The 13,908-nt window shown below is 38.6% G+C and overlaps 1 protein-coding gene across 2 annotated transcripts in view; it reads left to right on the top strand.

The window, feature by feature from the left end:
• sdk1a (sidekick cell adhesion molecule 1a) overlaps positions 1–13,908 on the top strand; it is a 226,678-nt gene that overhangs the window by 119,630 nt on the left and 93,140 nt on the right. For both annotated transcript variants that reach the window (XM_079456077.1, XM_079456076.1), the window contains exon 5: positions 8,344–8,477. In XM_079456077.1, coding sequence (XP_079312203.1) covers positions 8,344–8,477 — 134 coding nt within the window. The remainder of the gene's footprint in view (positions 1–8,343; positions 8,478–13,908) is intronic.

Below are 13,908 nucleotides of genomic sequence, written 5' to 3'. Positions count from 1 at the left end.
AATTTATTTATGAATACATTTATTTATTGTTTAGAAATGAATAAAAAATACATATAAAAAAAGAAGAAAGGTAAAATGAAATGTGGCCTTCAAATGTAATTCTAGCTGTAAATGGTAATGAAGAGATAAAGAAATGAAGAGTTTGGTTCCAAAATGAGATAACTCCAAAAATCCAGTTTTTTATTGTGCAGTCCAATTAATATCAATCAAACTGCAGTTGGTTTGTTTTGATTTGAGCCATAAAAAAATATACAGCTGACTTACACAATAAAACATAATAAAAACATGATTTTTGAAAAGAGGAATTAAATGGAACCAAACTCTTCAAATAAGTAGCAGATCAAATAAAACAACAACAAATGCAAACTAAATAAATCATGCTTTTTCAAATATTGAAAAAACACAATTATATAAGAAAGAGTACTATTTAAAATATTATTGAATTGTAAAATTCTAAACTCAAAAAATGCCCAAACCCAAACAAAGTCTTATAGCTTTGGAGTCATTTTTGGAATATTTTGATGGTGCTTTGATGTCCTTTTGTAAAAAGTAAAAATGCATTTCTCTTCTATTCATTGCAAGCGCATGTAAAAACAACCGGTACATTCTTCACAACTTCTCCTTTAGTCTTCCACAGATGAAAGAAACTAACATGGGTATAAAACAACACGAGGAAGAGTAATGAAGGGCTATTCTTTTCAAGTGACGGATTAGAGGAGCTTTTAAAGTTACAGAAGACTTAAAAAACAGCAGGAGAACTGGCTGAGACGGCTGCTGTCGAGTCCACATGCGGCACCCGCAGAAAACAAAAGGGGCATCAGCAGTCCAGAGGGCAAGCATCCCAAACCTTGTTCATCAAAAAGAATACTACATACTGCCTTCTCTTCTTGTGCACAGGCTCACACCAGCACAGCATTTCAGATAAGGCACGTCTCATCTCATTATTAAGTCACAGTGTTGCTGCAGACCCTTGACACAACAAAGATGCCTCCCTGTCTTTGTAGTACTGTCACTCTGACTGCATCCAAAGGAAAGCTGACAGTCTCAGGACCCAAAGACAAGGCTGTCCCGATCATAGCCTGTTCAGGGGTTGAGGAGAGTGTTGAGCCAGATTAGATGCTTTTTGAATTTGGTGCGACTTTTTTGCTTTGCTTGACAGTAATACGCACAGCCATCTCTGCCTGTATTGCATTCCAAAAACTTTCACAGCTGCTTACTAAGTGAACTTGTAAACTTTGCATGTTTTTTTTGCTTCGGCGTTGTTCTCAGTTCATCTCAATAATTGTAGTTGTAATGGTGCCGTGAAGCAGAAAGACAGATGAGTGACTTGGAGCGCAGGTGTAATTACATGCCGAGTGTTTGCATGTCTAATGTTGTCCTGGAGGGTGAACCATGCCCCCTACAAGTCTCAACCAGCGAAAGAAGCAATGCTTTTTCTCTTATAGATCAAGCCAAATTTACATTTACCAAAATGCTTCCAAACTTAAACACTTACTGGTATTCAAACGTACTTCACTCTTTTGTCCGAGCTGGATCTGTCCCAGTGTGTTTTGGTTAATTTACATTAAGATATTTGAAGTTTTATTGCTAGGGTCGTATTATACTGAATGTATTGTGAAGGTAAGAAAGCCCACAGGTGTGCGACAGTGTTTATTTGGGTCTCATAGCTTCACTCCCCCCTGCCTCTTCACTGTTTGGTAACCCTCACCCTGAAGGTATGCAATGCTTATGAAAAAGAGTTTTGATCCCTTAAAGAATGCTGTTTATTTCATTTTTCTGGGGGTGGCATAAAAAGCATATGCATTAAAAGTTAGCTTTCTTGAGAAACCCTAGAGTTATGTGGTCGGGTTTTAGGAGAGGCACAGAGAACCCATTTGATGTGACTTAAAAGTTGTGTACAGATGCAATGCATTTATTCCTTAGGCACCAGTATTTTTTAGACGCTGAGCTGAAGAGGTTGAGAGCTTTAACCTGTAACATTGCTACGGTCTTCAAAATTTTAAGTGAGAAACTAGTACGTCTGGATGTCTTTTCACTATTGTCCGAAGCTGACGGAAATATCCCTTCAGACTCTTTTATATTTGATCGTCTGCTTTCACCTGAATATTTCATTGTAGTAAGCAGAGGACATGCATCAGACCCACAGGACGGTTCATTCAGGTCGTCTAGAAAACGATCTGGGGATGTTTGGATTTATATTCCTTGCCTTAACACAAACTTGTAAGATGTAAATGCATAATTAACAGTTGGTTTATTATACCAGCCACGGGAATGGAGGCTTTTACTTAGACATTATGAACAAGTTGGAAAATTGGCTCCGGAATAACTTACAGCCATGTGTAGAGAAGCAAACAGAGCAACACAGGCTTATTTTCCATGAAGAAACACAAGCATAGTCATGTAAAACAGGATTTAAAAAGCTGTTTTAAGAGATTTTATACTGTCTGCATCCATGTGTTTCTGCCAGGAACATTCGGCAACAACCTTTACTAACACTGCTTCAGAAATAATGACACGCATGTATGTTGCATTAATACTAGAAGGTTACTATCTTGGGTTTGATTGACCATTAGGTTTATATTAAAGGTCAAGTGTTTAGTTTTTGGGAGGATCTATTGACAGAAATGCAATATAATATACATAACTATATGTTCAGAGGTGTATAAAGACCTTACATAATGAAGCGTTGTGTTTTTTCTATCTTAGAATGAGTTATGTCTATCTACATACAGATCTACAGGTCCCTTTACATATTTCATACATTGGACCTTTAATATACATTTTTATGGACCATTATGTTTATGTTTTAAAGTCTGTCAAATGAAGGGTCTCCACGAAACAAAAATCTGTCAAATATTCATCTGTCAAAATGTTTAACAGCTGTTTCGTTTTTATTTTACATTTTAGCATTATGCGCTAATGAAAATATCTGTGAAGTAATGAACTGGCAGGAATTTATCATTACATTTACATTTTTTTCACTCTATTGTCCAGTGAACAGAGCATTGTCAAAACTAAAAGATTAATGGCATTATTGATGTAAATGAGGAAAGCAACAAATGTAGATTTTATTTAGGGCAGTTGAGTTTGTGATCGTAAAATGAACCCAAGACAATTTCCAGACCTGAAAAAGTTATGACAATTAATAAAATCATTACACGTAATTAAAATGTTGAGTTTCTATAATATAATTATAGTTATTTATTTTAATTTATTTATTTTGAAATCGCACTTTCTGTTATTGTCCCTCTAATGAAATGACAGAAGACTGGAAAAGTCACAGAATTTCCCTGATCGATGAGGATGGGAACTGTAATTGGTGATTAGCTTTGTAGTATCAAGTTTCCACTGGTACGATAGCTTTTTGCAGGCAATTTTTAAGACATAGCGCACCCAAAATTGAAAATCATTTCCTCACCCTCATGTCATTTCAAACATGTATGACTTTCTTCTGTAGAACACAAAATAAGATATTTCATAAGAAGGTTGGTAACTGAACAATGACTGTCCCCATTTACTTCTATTGTTTAGACCAGTGGTTCCCAAACTTTTGGAAAGGAAGGCACCCTTTGTAGGGTTTTTGTCCCACGGCACCCCGACCCTGATTTAACTAAATGTACATGCGTACATACATATAAATATTAAATCCAGATTGCCAAACAACAAATTAAGCTGAGCGATTCTTGTCTGCGAACAGTCCAAGTGCGGTAAAAACAATATTTAAACTTTACATATGTATGTGTTTTTCATTATCATTCATTATCGTATGGACATTCTCATATGTTGGTGTTTTGATATATATTTTAAAATATATAATGAAAAAGATTATTAAATGACACTGGAGAAAAGCTGAGGTTCGGCGGCACCACTAGCCAGTTGTCACGGCACCCACTTTGGGAACCAGTGGTTGGACACAAAAACATTGCAAAAGTCAATGGGTTATCAACAATATTCAAAATATCTTCTTTTGTGTTCTGCAGAAGAAAGAAAGTCACACAGGATTGAAATGAAGATAATTAATAATGACAGAATTTTCGATTTTGGGTGAACTATCTCTTTAATGCATGTGTGTCTACATGGCCTTAAGAACTGCTCACATTGCTGTGCAGGAGAGGCTGAAGACAGCCACTGTTATCTTCATTTGTCCACCACAGCCTACAAACTGCCAGCACATTCATCACACATAGAGGATTGCAGAGGACTGTTGGCTTTAATGGATATTACTAGAGCAAACGCTCTTCATGTGCTCTGTATATGGACTGCCAGAGAAATTTTCTGCTGTCATCACATTCACATCATTGATCACCTGAGCTTCTCTCTCTTTTCTCTTTCATTTCCTCTTCTCTCTTTTATGACAGATATGTCTAGACAAACAATCTCAGACAATCCTCTATAACACTTAACATCTAGCAGGGTTGGTTGCCTCCAGACACTGAAAGCAGGGGAGCACACAGTCTTTTCTGTGTTGAGAGGTCAGATTGAAGGGATGCGGATCAGGGGAAATTCTCTCTTTTAGTTGGAACAAAGTGTCCATAGAGGACGCACAAGGAGATCTTGAGGTCTAGGCTTTTGCTTTAGCAGTCCTCCGGAGTTTCTGTGTTTCATCTGTACTGAATGTGTTTGCTTGACAGATCGTCCCCACACACAGCAAGGCATGAGAAAAGTCTGGACCCCGTGCCAACAGACCACCTCAGGCGTCCTATTCTCAAACAAGCAAATTGCCCTGACCTGATTACCTTCACTTTCAGCATTTATTTGTTTGATCCTAGGGCTCCGGGGTCTACCGTCTGCCCCTCAAGATAGTTTTACTGCATGATAGTCGCATATAAATCGAAACTCAGGCTGCTTTTTTACAGCATATCCTGGCGAGATACTTTCCCTGTTTTACTTAAATATAGACTTTGATCTGTTCTGTCGTGGCAGCATTGTGAGGTAAACACTTTGAAAGCTGTGTATTCCATGATTCCGACATAATTCCAGGTCACACTGCCTCAGGGTAGCAGAGCTTCTGTCTCTCTGCCCGGTCCCTAGGCATCAATTGGGTACGCCTCTGATGTGGGTGGACAAAACTTTAGCGAGGCCCGGGAGCATCATAAATCAAGCTGGAATGACAGTCAGATCCACACAGCTGGGCTCCCAGGAACTAGGAGCACAATATGAGTTGCTGACATTTTAATTACTTTGTCGTACAGCCCGGACTGGTAAGCCTATTTTGAGAGTGTAATTTATGGCAGTAAATGAAAACAAATATTCTCTAAACCGGCTTTTGGAAAGCTGCTTCTTGCCATGTTGATTAATGTAATATCTCAAGCGGTCTGTCCAGTGCCCTGGAGAATTAGTTTCTAGACCTCACCGGCGTATGTTTGTTCTTCAACGGTGGTGAATACAGACACGTCCTACCGAGTCCATGGTATGAGTAACTCATCTTCAATTATGTTAATGACAATAGTCTTCCAAAAAGCAATGCATTGACTTCAAAAGAGAGATACTAAAAAGCTTATCTCTGTGAATTGATCTTAAGATTTTATTGTTTCGGCTGGTTAAATGACTATGGCATTTTTCATATTGCATGCTTTTTCCTGGCGGGTGCCTTTTCAACAAAACAAAATGGCCGCCCTTGAATATTTTGATTACCTGGTCCTCCCAGGACTTTTTCCAAGTGGATTAACATTTCTCGTGGCCTCCAACCTGCATTTTCAATAAGCTGATATCAAAGAGTCCTCAGGGATCAGAAACAAGCCTTCCCATTATCGTTTCCTCTATGATTTGGGGTTATTCATCTAGACAATAGTTATGGAATAGAAACTATCCGGACTAATCATAAAATCACTTAATACACAGGTCATATTGATGGCGCTCGCAGCACAAACCAGGTAAACGCTCAGTCCGCGCTTTACAAAACTCCGTTGGCAGCGCTATAGAGATCTCGCATGCTATTAGGCCCTTAAATCATCATAAAGGTGAGGTGTTTATGAACACATCAATTTAAAAGTCCTAGCGCTTGCCAAGCTATCTTGCCTTTTGCATATTTAATAATTAAAAGTCTATCGAGGCGGGCCGCTTTGACCTTTCCGAGCCGTCGCTGACATCTGTGAATTGCGCCTTTATTTCCCACGTGCAGACCGGATCCGGATCTGCGGCCAGGTGCCAGGGTGAAGAGAGTGATGTAATGCATCCTCATCTCTCGCAGACCCCCCACTCAACATTTTGCAGACTTTTGATGGATCTCTTTATGTTAATCCCAGATTAATTACGGAACGCTGAAGAGGCAATAAGCAGAACTGAAGCTCGCTGTAATTACACATCGATATCGTCTGACGCCGAAATGCAGACAGTCACATTTTCTCTTTTTTATTTGTCTCTTTGAAAACGTCCCAGCGACTTAACAATCGTTTGCAGAGATCTGTCTTGGAAAGAAGTCATAAGTCTTACTCCCAGCGTAGGATGATGCTACAGGTCCCACAGAGCTGCAAAACTAATCATAAGTTTCACAGCATCCCCAAGTCGTGCTCAGCCTCTCAAGAGCTTTCTACGCATTGGTCACGCCTGAGCAGAAAATCTCTTAGACAGCAGTGATGTGTAATTGAGGATGTCATCAATTAATCAGAAAACAAGGGAGGGGAAGGAGGCGGCATAAGGAGTAGGAGTTAGGGCTGGAGCGAGACGCAATAGGGGATTTCTTTTATCTGCGGAAATAAAGGGAAAACAATTCTAGCGTACACGGAGTCGGGCGTAATCAAAGCACCGCCATGTTCTTTGTGGCACGTCGGCGGTTTGAGATGGTAATTTCACCTTAAAGAAGAGCAGAGAGACTGGCACCCGATTAAATTGATAATGATGCACATCTGTCGCCGAGTGTCTTGGCTGCAAACTTGCGACTGATGGATGAGGTGTGGCGTGCTGAGATTAATCATTAGAGCGGCTGCTTTGTCATCAGTCAATAAGTGTCTGAATCTGATCGCCAGATAGCCTGTGCTGTACTGCGGTTAGAATCGAACTTTGTGAAACCATGCCACTGCTGTGTTTTTGTGTAATAATATGGTGCTGTATGATGCCATTGAATAACCGTTTTTTGTCTCAATGGTTTATAAAGAACCTTTTAACATCCACGGAACGTTTAAGATCCAAAAAAAGGTTTTTTATCAAAAAGAAAGAATTGATTCTTGTAAAAACGTTTGAGTGAATGGTTTAACCAAAAATGGTTCTTCCAGGCATCACTTTGAAGTGCTCTTTTCTGTTGAGAGAGAGAATGGTTGGTCTTTTTTGCAAGTGTTTTTGTCTATTTTAGCAAAATACATTACATTTTGAACAGTAATTTACAGAATATCAAATCCAGATAAAGTGTAAATAAATAAAAAACAATAAATGCTGTGCTAGAATCCATTTTATTATTAGAATGTCCTTTCAAATTTATACAGTTGATGTTATGACGGTTTCTATATCATAGACGGTTTCATTGACCGCACACTCTGGCCCAAAATTAACTTAACGCCTATGTTTTGTTATAATATAAAATGTATATGAAATTTACTCAACAGTTATCGATTCGTTGTGGAGGTCTATAGTATTTTCTTCCAGGCTTTCAAACGATTAATCGTGATTAATCGCATCCAGAATAAAAGTTTGTGTTTTCGGGTTACTCTTTCCTTTGCATTATACTTTTGTATTTATAAACACATTAAAATCCATGCAGATATTTAAGTAAAATATAAAAATGAATAAATATAAATTAATACATGTACATATTTCCTAAATATGTATACATGTATGTGTATGTTTATAAATACAAAATCCCTTAATTCTGGATGCGATTAATCGTTTGACAGCCCTAATTCTCTTGTGAATATAGATAAGATTAGAGATGATTATATATTGTATTAAATGTTATTTAAAAAGTATATAAAGGGAATTCATTCCTAACAGAAGCCTTTATATACAGACTTTCGATGGCATTTACGTCCAGGGTCATACATGTGTGGGTTCCAGCATTCAGCTCCCTCTCTCAGACACGAGCCCCATGGGTGTATACACATCAACAGCTGTATTTCTGTCCGTAATGACCCTTATCGCTCATTGATTCTCAGCTTGTGTCAGAATGAGGGATCAGGTACATTGAAAATGCTCAGGGCCCCATGAAATTCCTCCACGCTAGACATCTCCCAGTCAAACCCGGGGCGCAATGAGTTTACAGCAAACATAGTTTTATGGAACCCAACACAGCATCACTTCACTAATTAAAACCCTGTCACTCTGTTCCCATTGTGAAATCTGTTAGGCTACCAGACTAATCGTCAATAATCGTTTATCAAAGCTCTGTTTCTTTCTCTTTGTTGTTCTCTGCAGCGCTATAACGCTGGACAACCAGCTCGTGGTGCTGGCCACTGCCGCGGCGGACAGCGGGAGGTACTACGTCCAGGCTGTTAATGAGAAGAACGGAGAAAACAAGACAAGTCCATCCATTTACCTGAATGTGGCGGGTAAGTAGAAGAGTTTGAATGGCGCTATATAATTTCTATTACCCTGCAGCTAGTGTCACGCGGTCAGTCACTGATATAGCCCAGACAGAACTATCGACCTGCCGGTGAAATTATGGCCCGCGGTTTGTTGCTTTCTCCCTTTTTTGTTTTTGCCTCATGCGATGTGGCCGGACTTTAATGTACTGACGTGCCCATCGACAGGATCAGGCTGATGTTTTACATTTAGAAGCTGAGAGAAGCAAATGCGGAATGCACTGCACTCATTGATTCCTTTTGAAAATATGACTGAAATTTTGCTATACAGAATCACTTTCAAGATCTGGGATAGTAATACTTAAAGTTGACTCTATTAACACCCAAAAATAATTTCATTAATAATTGACTTACTTTTTTTACTTACTTTTTCATTTACTTCCAATGTATGAACAAAAAAACATTTCTCAAAATATCTTCTTTTGTTTTACACAACAGAAAGAGTCATATACATGTTCTAAATGACATTAGTATGAATAGAAATGTACATATCTTTTTTATTTCATATCCTTTCTACTGTTCTGTACCTCAATTCAGATTCATCATTTGAATAGTCATTCTCAGTTCAGTTCTGAATCTGGTGAGTTGAACATCCAGAGAATGACATAATACGGACAAGCTGTTTGTTCTCCTGACACAATTGGATCTGCTATCTGAACAGGATTGTTGCCTGTGTCGTCACAGCATTGGCAGGTTCTATTGGGCATAGCTTACACAATGTTAATCTCTGCATCCCCTTCATTCACAGCGAGCCTTTGAAGGTCGGCAGAAACAGGATAGAAGCCAAGGCTAAAGCCATATTAAACCAGCATTTTTTCTCAGAACTAAATTAAACCTTAATGATGTTTTAAATCTTGAGAAAACGGAGTAAGACAGAGGCTGGAGAGCACTAATAAAGACCAGCACTTTTCTTCTGTAACAACTGTGGAGTTAAAAATGAAATTGAATTATGACGTTTAATATCCAGATGAATGGAGCGCGTTTACAGTATTTCGTCCAAAAAAGCCTTGTGCGCAGAGCACGGCTGTTGGTTTTGTTCCATTGTTGTTCCGGTTTGCAGATGATCACGTTAGATGATCAGCACTGAATTTGTGAATACAATACAGATAAAGAACAATTGTATTATCATAATGAATGTGTGTTTGAGCGTGTACGTGTATGGTTGTTTCTGAACCAGGGATTTGTTAGGTCGCAAAGCTTCTTTTTTTGTTGAAACTAAGAATGTAATTAATTTCCCTATTGAAGTGTTAATTCCTCTGATATTTTAGAAACAATGGCGACAGGCATAGATGAAGGGCTCTATCATCATGTTATTTCATTGTGGCAAAGTCTCATTTTACACTTCCTTTTTTCGGCAAGTAGACGTGGAATGACACAGACAAGGAAATAAAGAGTTTCCAGTTGGGAGTGGTTCGCCTCATTTCAGTTTCACATATAGGCGGAAGATACTCTAATGTCAGAATCACCAATGGCTAATGCTTCTTTTCAGAAATTACCCAGAATTCACTTCAGAGCTGTAACTCACGTTAAGACTATTAACGTTGAAAGGAAAAACAACCTCCCTCTGGAGAACCCTGACCTTGGTCTCGCTGTAATTAGCGGTGCTTGCAAAAGCAAGTATGACTATTACTACTGCTCATACAGAAGGTTAGGGATGTAAACAAACCCCGACTGTAAGTATTACACTGTATTTGACTTATTCTTTTATGGCATCATATTTTCCCCAAATGATATATTTTTTGGATTCTGTGTTTTCAGTTTTTTATTATACAATAGTAATATATTTGCCCACATGAAAAAAGTTAATTATACTATAGTATTTGTACTATACTATAGTATTTGTAACTATAATAAAATACCTAAATACGATGACAGTGTTTCTATAAAAATAGGACAACAAATAGGATTTTTTTTATTTTACTTGCACATTTACTTTAGTTTACAAAAATAAATAATACAACAGTTTGGGTGTGTCAAAATTTGTTCAAGTTAACCAGACTTTTATTTTGCTTTTCACTGTGTTTAACGTTGACATTTCTGAGTTTGTTCAAGCTTGTATCCGTGTTTCAGAAACTTTCCAGGAACACTTCACCCAAAAATTACAATTCTGTCTTCATTTACTCACCTCTGAGTAGTTCCATATCTGTCTAAATGTCTTTGTTCTGATATTTGGAAATATTTCATTCTGTTGAACACCAAAGAAGATATTTTGAAGAAAGTCGGACAGCAAACTGTTCTGTGGCACATTTGACTACCATTGTCCACCTTTTTCCTACAATGATAGTCAATGGAGGCCAAGATCAGTTTGGTTACAAGCTTTCGTCCTAATGTCTTTCTCTGTGTTTCACCAAACCAAGAAACGTTTACAGATTTGGAACAACTAGAGAGTGAGTAATTCATGACGGAATTGACATTTTTGGCTGAACTATGTTGAATTCTGAAACCCTTGTTGTAACTGACACCGGTGGTACTGTGGTGACACTCATTGCTTGTGTTCACACAAGCTGTATAGTGATGTGAGCTGGTCAAAACAGTGACTACATTTGATTTGGTCCACATGCTTTCACAGACTATAAAAGGTTGTATGAAGAAAAAGAAGGTCTTTGGGTTTCATTACAAATAGTTTCCTCAATAAAAAAAGTGATGAATACACGAACATACAATAGCTACATATAGCCGCTTTCACTGAGGTCACATTCTATATTTATTTATTTATTTTATAGCATGTTTCGAAACATTTCCTCTCCCATTGGACAAAAAACTAACATAGATCTCTTTTGAAGTGATCATCCATCCAATCATGAAACAATTATTCTGCACCATGCTGAAACGCCTGTGACATGAACTCTATTTGGAAACGTCTCCCCGGGGCACAGCTCTCTCGTCCCTTCATTATCCCTCACACCTGGCTTGAGAAAGGTCAGCGCAGTTGAAAAAGTCACCTCAGAACATGTGATCATGGCTGATTAATTGATAACACTCAACAGAGCCTGTCGTTACAGTTTGGTATCAAGACTGGAACATGATTTCAATCTGCAGGTTTGCCTTGAGCTTTTTCCAGCGTGAGACGTGTGGCACATGTGGGGATGATTTCTTTTGAATAGAGCCTGAATATATTGGACCATTTTGTGTAGTAAACGGGTGGACGTGGTTCCTCTGATACAGAACATTTACCTGAATGCGGTCTGTCTATTTTTTTTCTGACAAAAGCGCCATTTGAAGTCCCCCAGCAGCTTGATTTATTTGACAGGAAATAGGCTTCGACTAACCAGTTCAGTCATTATTTGCCGTTACTAATGATCTCATTTGGAGGCAACCATGTGCTTGGTTCTGCTTCATTTCTCTTGGCTGAAATAATAATCCACCATTTTCAAAACCGTGCTGGCACTTCTGCTGAGATGTGTCCATTGTTTTGGTTCGAGTCTCTCATAAAGTCCTGTGTCCACAGGTGGCCTCACTGGATCCCTTTCAAAGACTTTTGCCCATTCATAGGCCTACTCAGTTTTTGTCATTAACATAGACTAGACAGTGGGCACTAGGAAGCAACATTAGGCTGCTTTTCAAGAGACCATGATTTGGCGAGATACAAAAGTGGCAGCGGTGTATCCAGGAAGGAAATCCCACGATGCATTGCAACATGCCTAGTTACTAAAATGATAAAAGAACGTGGACAAGTTAAAGAAATGGTTATATATTTGTGATAAAGTGCTCAAATTAGTTGAGTTGATTTAATACTATTTGGATTTACTAGTGCTATGTGTTTTAATGCCATTTGAGTTTCATGTTGTTAGCTTAGCAACATGTTAACCCCACACTTTAAAACATTGTAATTTTACTGTTTTATTTTACAAAGTTTTCACTTATTATAGAAGAATGTGTACAAGTAGTGAATAGAAATGGTGATATATTTGGTTAGTGTTCAAATAGTTGTGCATTTAAGACTACTTGGGTTAACTGTACTGTAGCCTATAGTGCTTTGAACAGATCTATAGTGCCAACATCATCACGGCTGCTGGAGTTTATAATGTGTGAAACTTTCTCTGTTCCCCTGGTTTTCATTTTGAGGGTAAATATGCGGTGCTCTCTGACTACAACAAAGCTTTGTCCTGTTGTGTGAGCAGATATTGAATTTATAGTGGACATTGAGACTCTGTATGTTGTGTTATGTCTGGGTATCTCATGGGTCCCATGAAAATGCCTTTCAAGGAAATCTGTTTGTTTTTCTGCGCCCGGCTGCCTTTCATCATTTTGGATTTTTGTAAATAAAAGCAGACCGCGCTTTCTGGTTAATCAATTACTGTTCCCGAAATGCTTGTTTGTGCACAAACAGAATCAAAGATGTAGTTTACTTGTCCATAAGGAAATCAGTCTCCATCACTACAGTTTTTGTAGTTGTTCAGTTAGAGATTACTTTTGTAAGATGTTGAAATCGCATGCTTGAATACAGGCATGTCAACATGAAATATTAATTCCTAGATCACGCCATGATGTTTGCATGTGGTTTCTTCGGGCTATGTTGACTCATTGGCAGATTCAGAATAGTATTATTCTAATACTACTTTCTTTCTTTCTTTCTTTATTGTTGTTTGTTGCTAGTGATTTAGTATAACAAATCAGCGGTTAGTGTGAACGAGCAGCTCTTTTTTAAAATGTCGTCCCTCAAGGGCAGTGGAATGTAATAACATTTCGATGTTATTTTGAATGAGCAGCTACTGTTGCTGTGGGGACAAATTTATGCCACGCTCAGTCAGTGCCATGTGATAAACACTTCCACCTGAAGCCATCACTTGCTGGTCCGTTCCCGCTCTCCTCCCGTCTTGTGAGCGAGCCAAAGCTTTTGGCGAACGCTACCTGAAGGGCGGAGAACGCGAGGCACGTCGACACGACTCAGACTTCCATAGGAACAGCTGGACCGTCGTCGGAAGGATCATTCGTGAACGGTGTCATTAAGATTTAATGAACACCTCCATGAATTTTTATCATGTCTTTCCTGCTGGCAGATTACATTCAAACAAAAGCTGCTTTCCAGCGCCGTAAACTGACCCGAGAGACTAAATATGATTAAAGAAGATCCTCCATCCGCACCTTATCTACTTATATTTTTTTCCCACTTATTGTTATTATCATCCCACCAGAATATTCTCACCCCGACCCCTCCCTTCACTCCCCCCTGAACCCCCTGATTTCCTTGAGGAGTTTCAAATTAGCTTCGGCGCTCTAGCGAGTCTTTCATCCCTGACACTCAGCACCGTGTTTAATTGCCTATATCTTAAACAAATAGGTCTCCCGGGAGACTGTGTTTAGTTTGTAATATCTCAGATTTGATAACTTGTCACCTGTAATTTGAGGTGATATTGATAGGAGGCGACAGCGGGCGTTTTGAGGCGTGCTGATGGAC

This window comes from Barbatula barbatula, assembly GCF_947034865.1.
Source record: "Barbatula barbatula genome assembly, chromosome: 5".
Taxonomy (NCBI): domain Eukaryota; kingdom Metazoa; phylum Chordata; class Actinopteri; order Cypriniformes; family Nemacheilidae; genus Barbatula; species Barbatula barbatula.
Note: the sequence above shows the minus strand (reverse complement) of the source record. Positions and strands in the feature narration are given on the sequence as shown.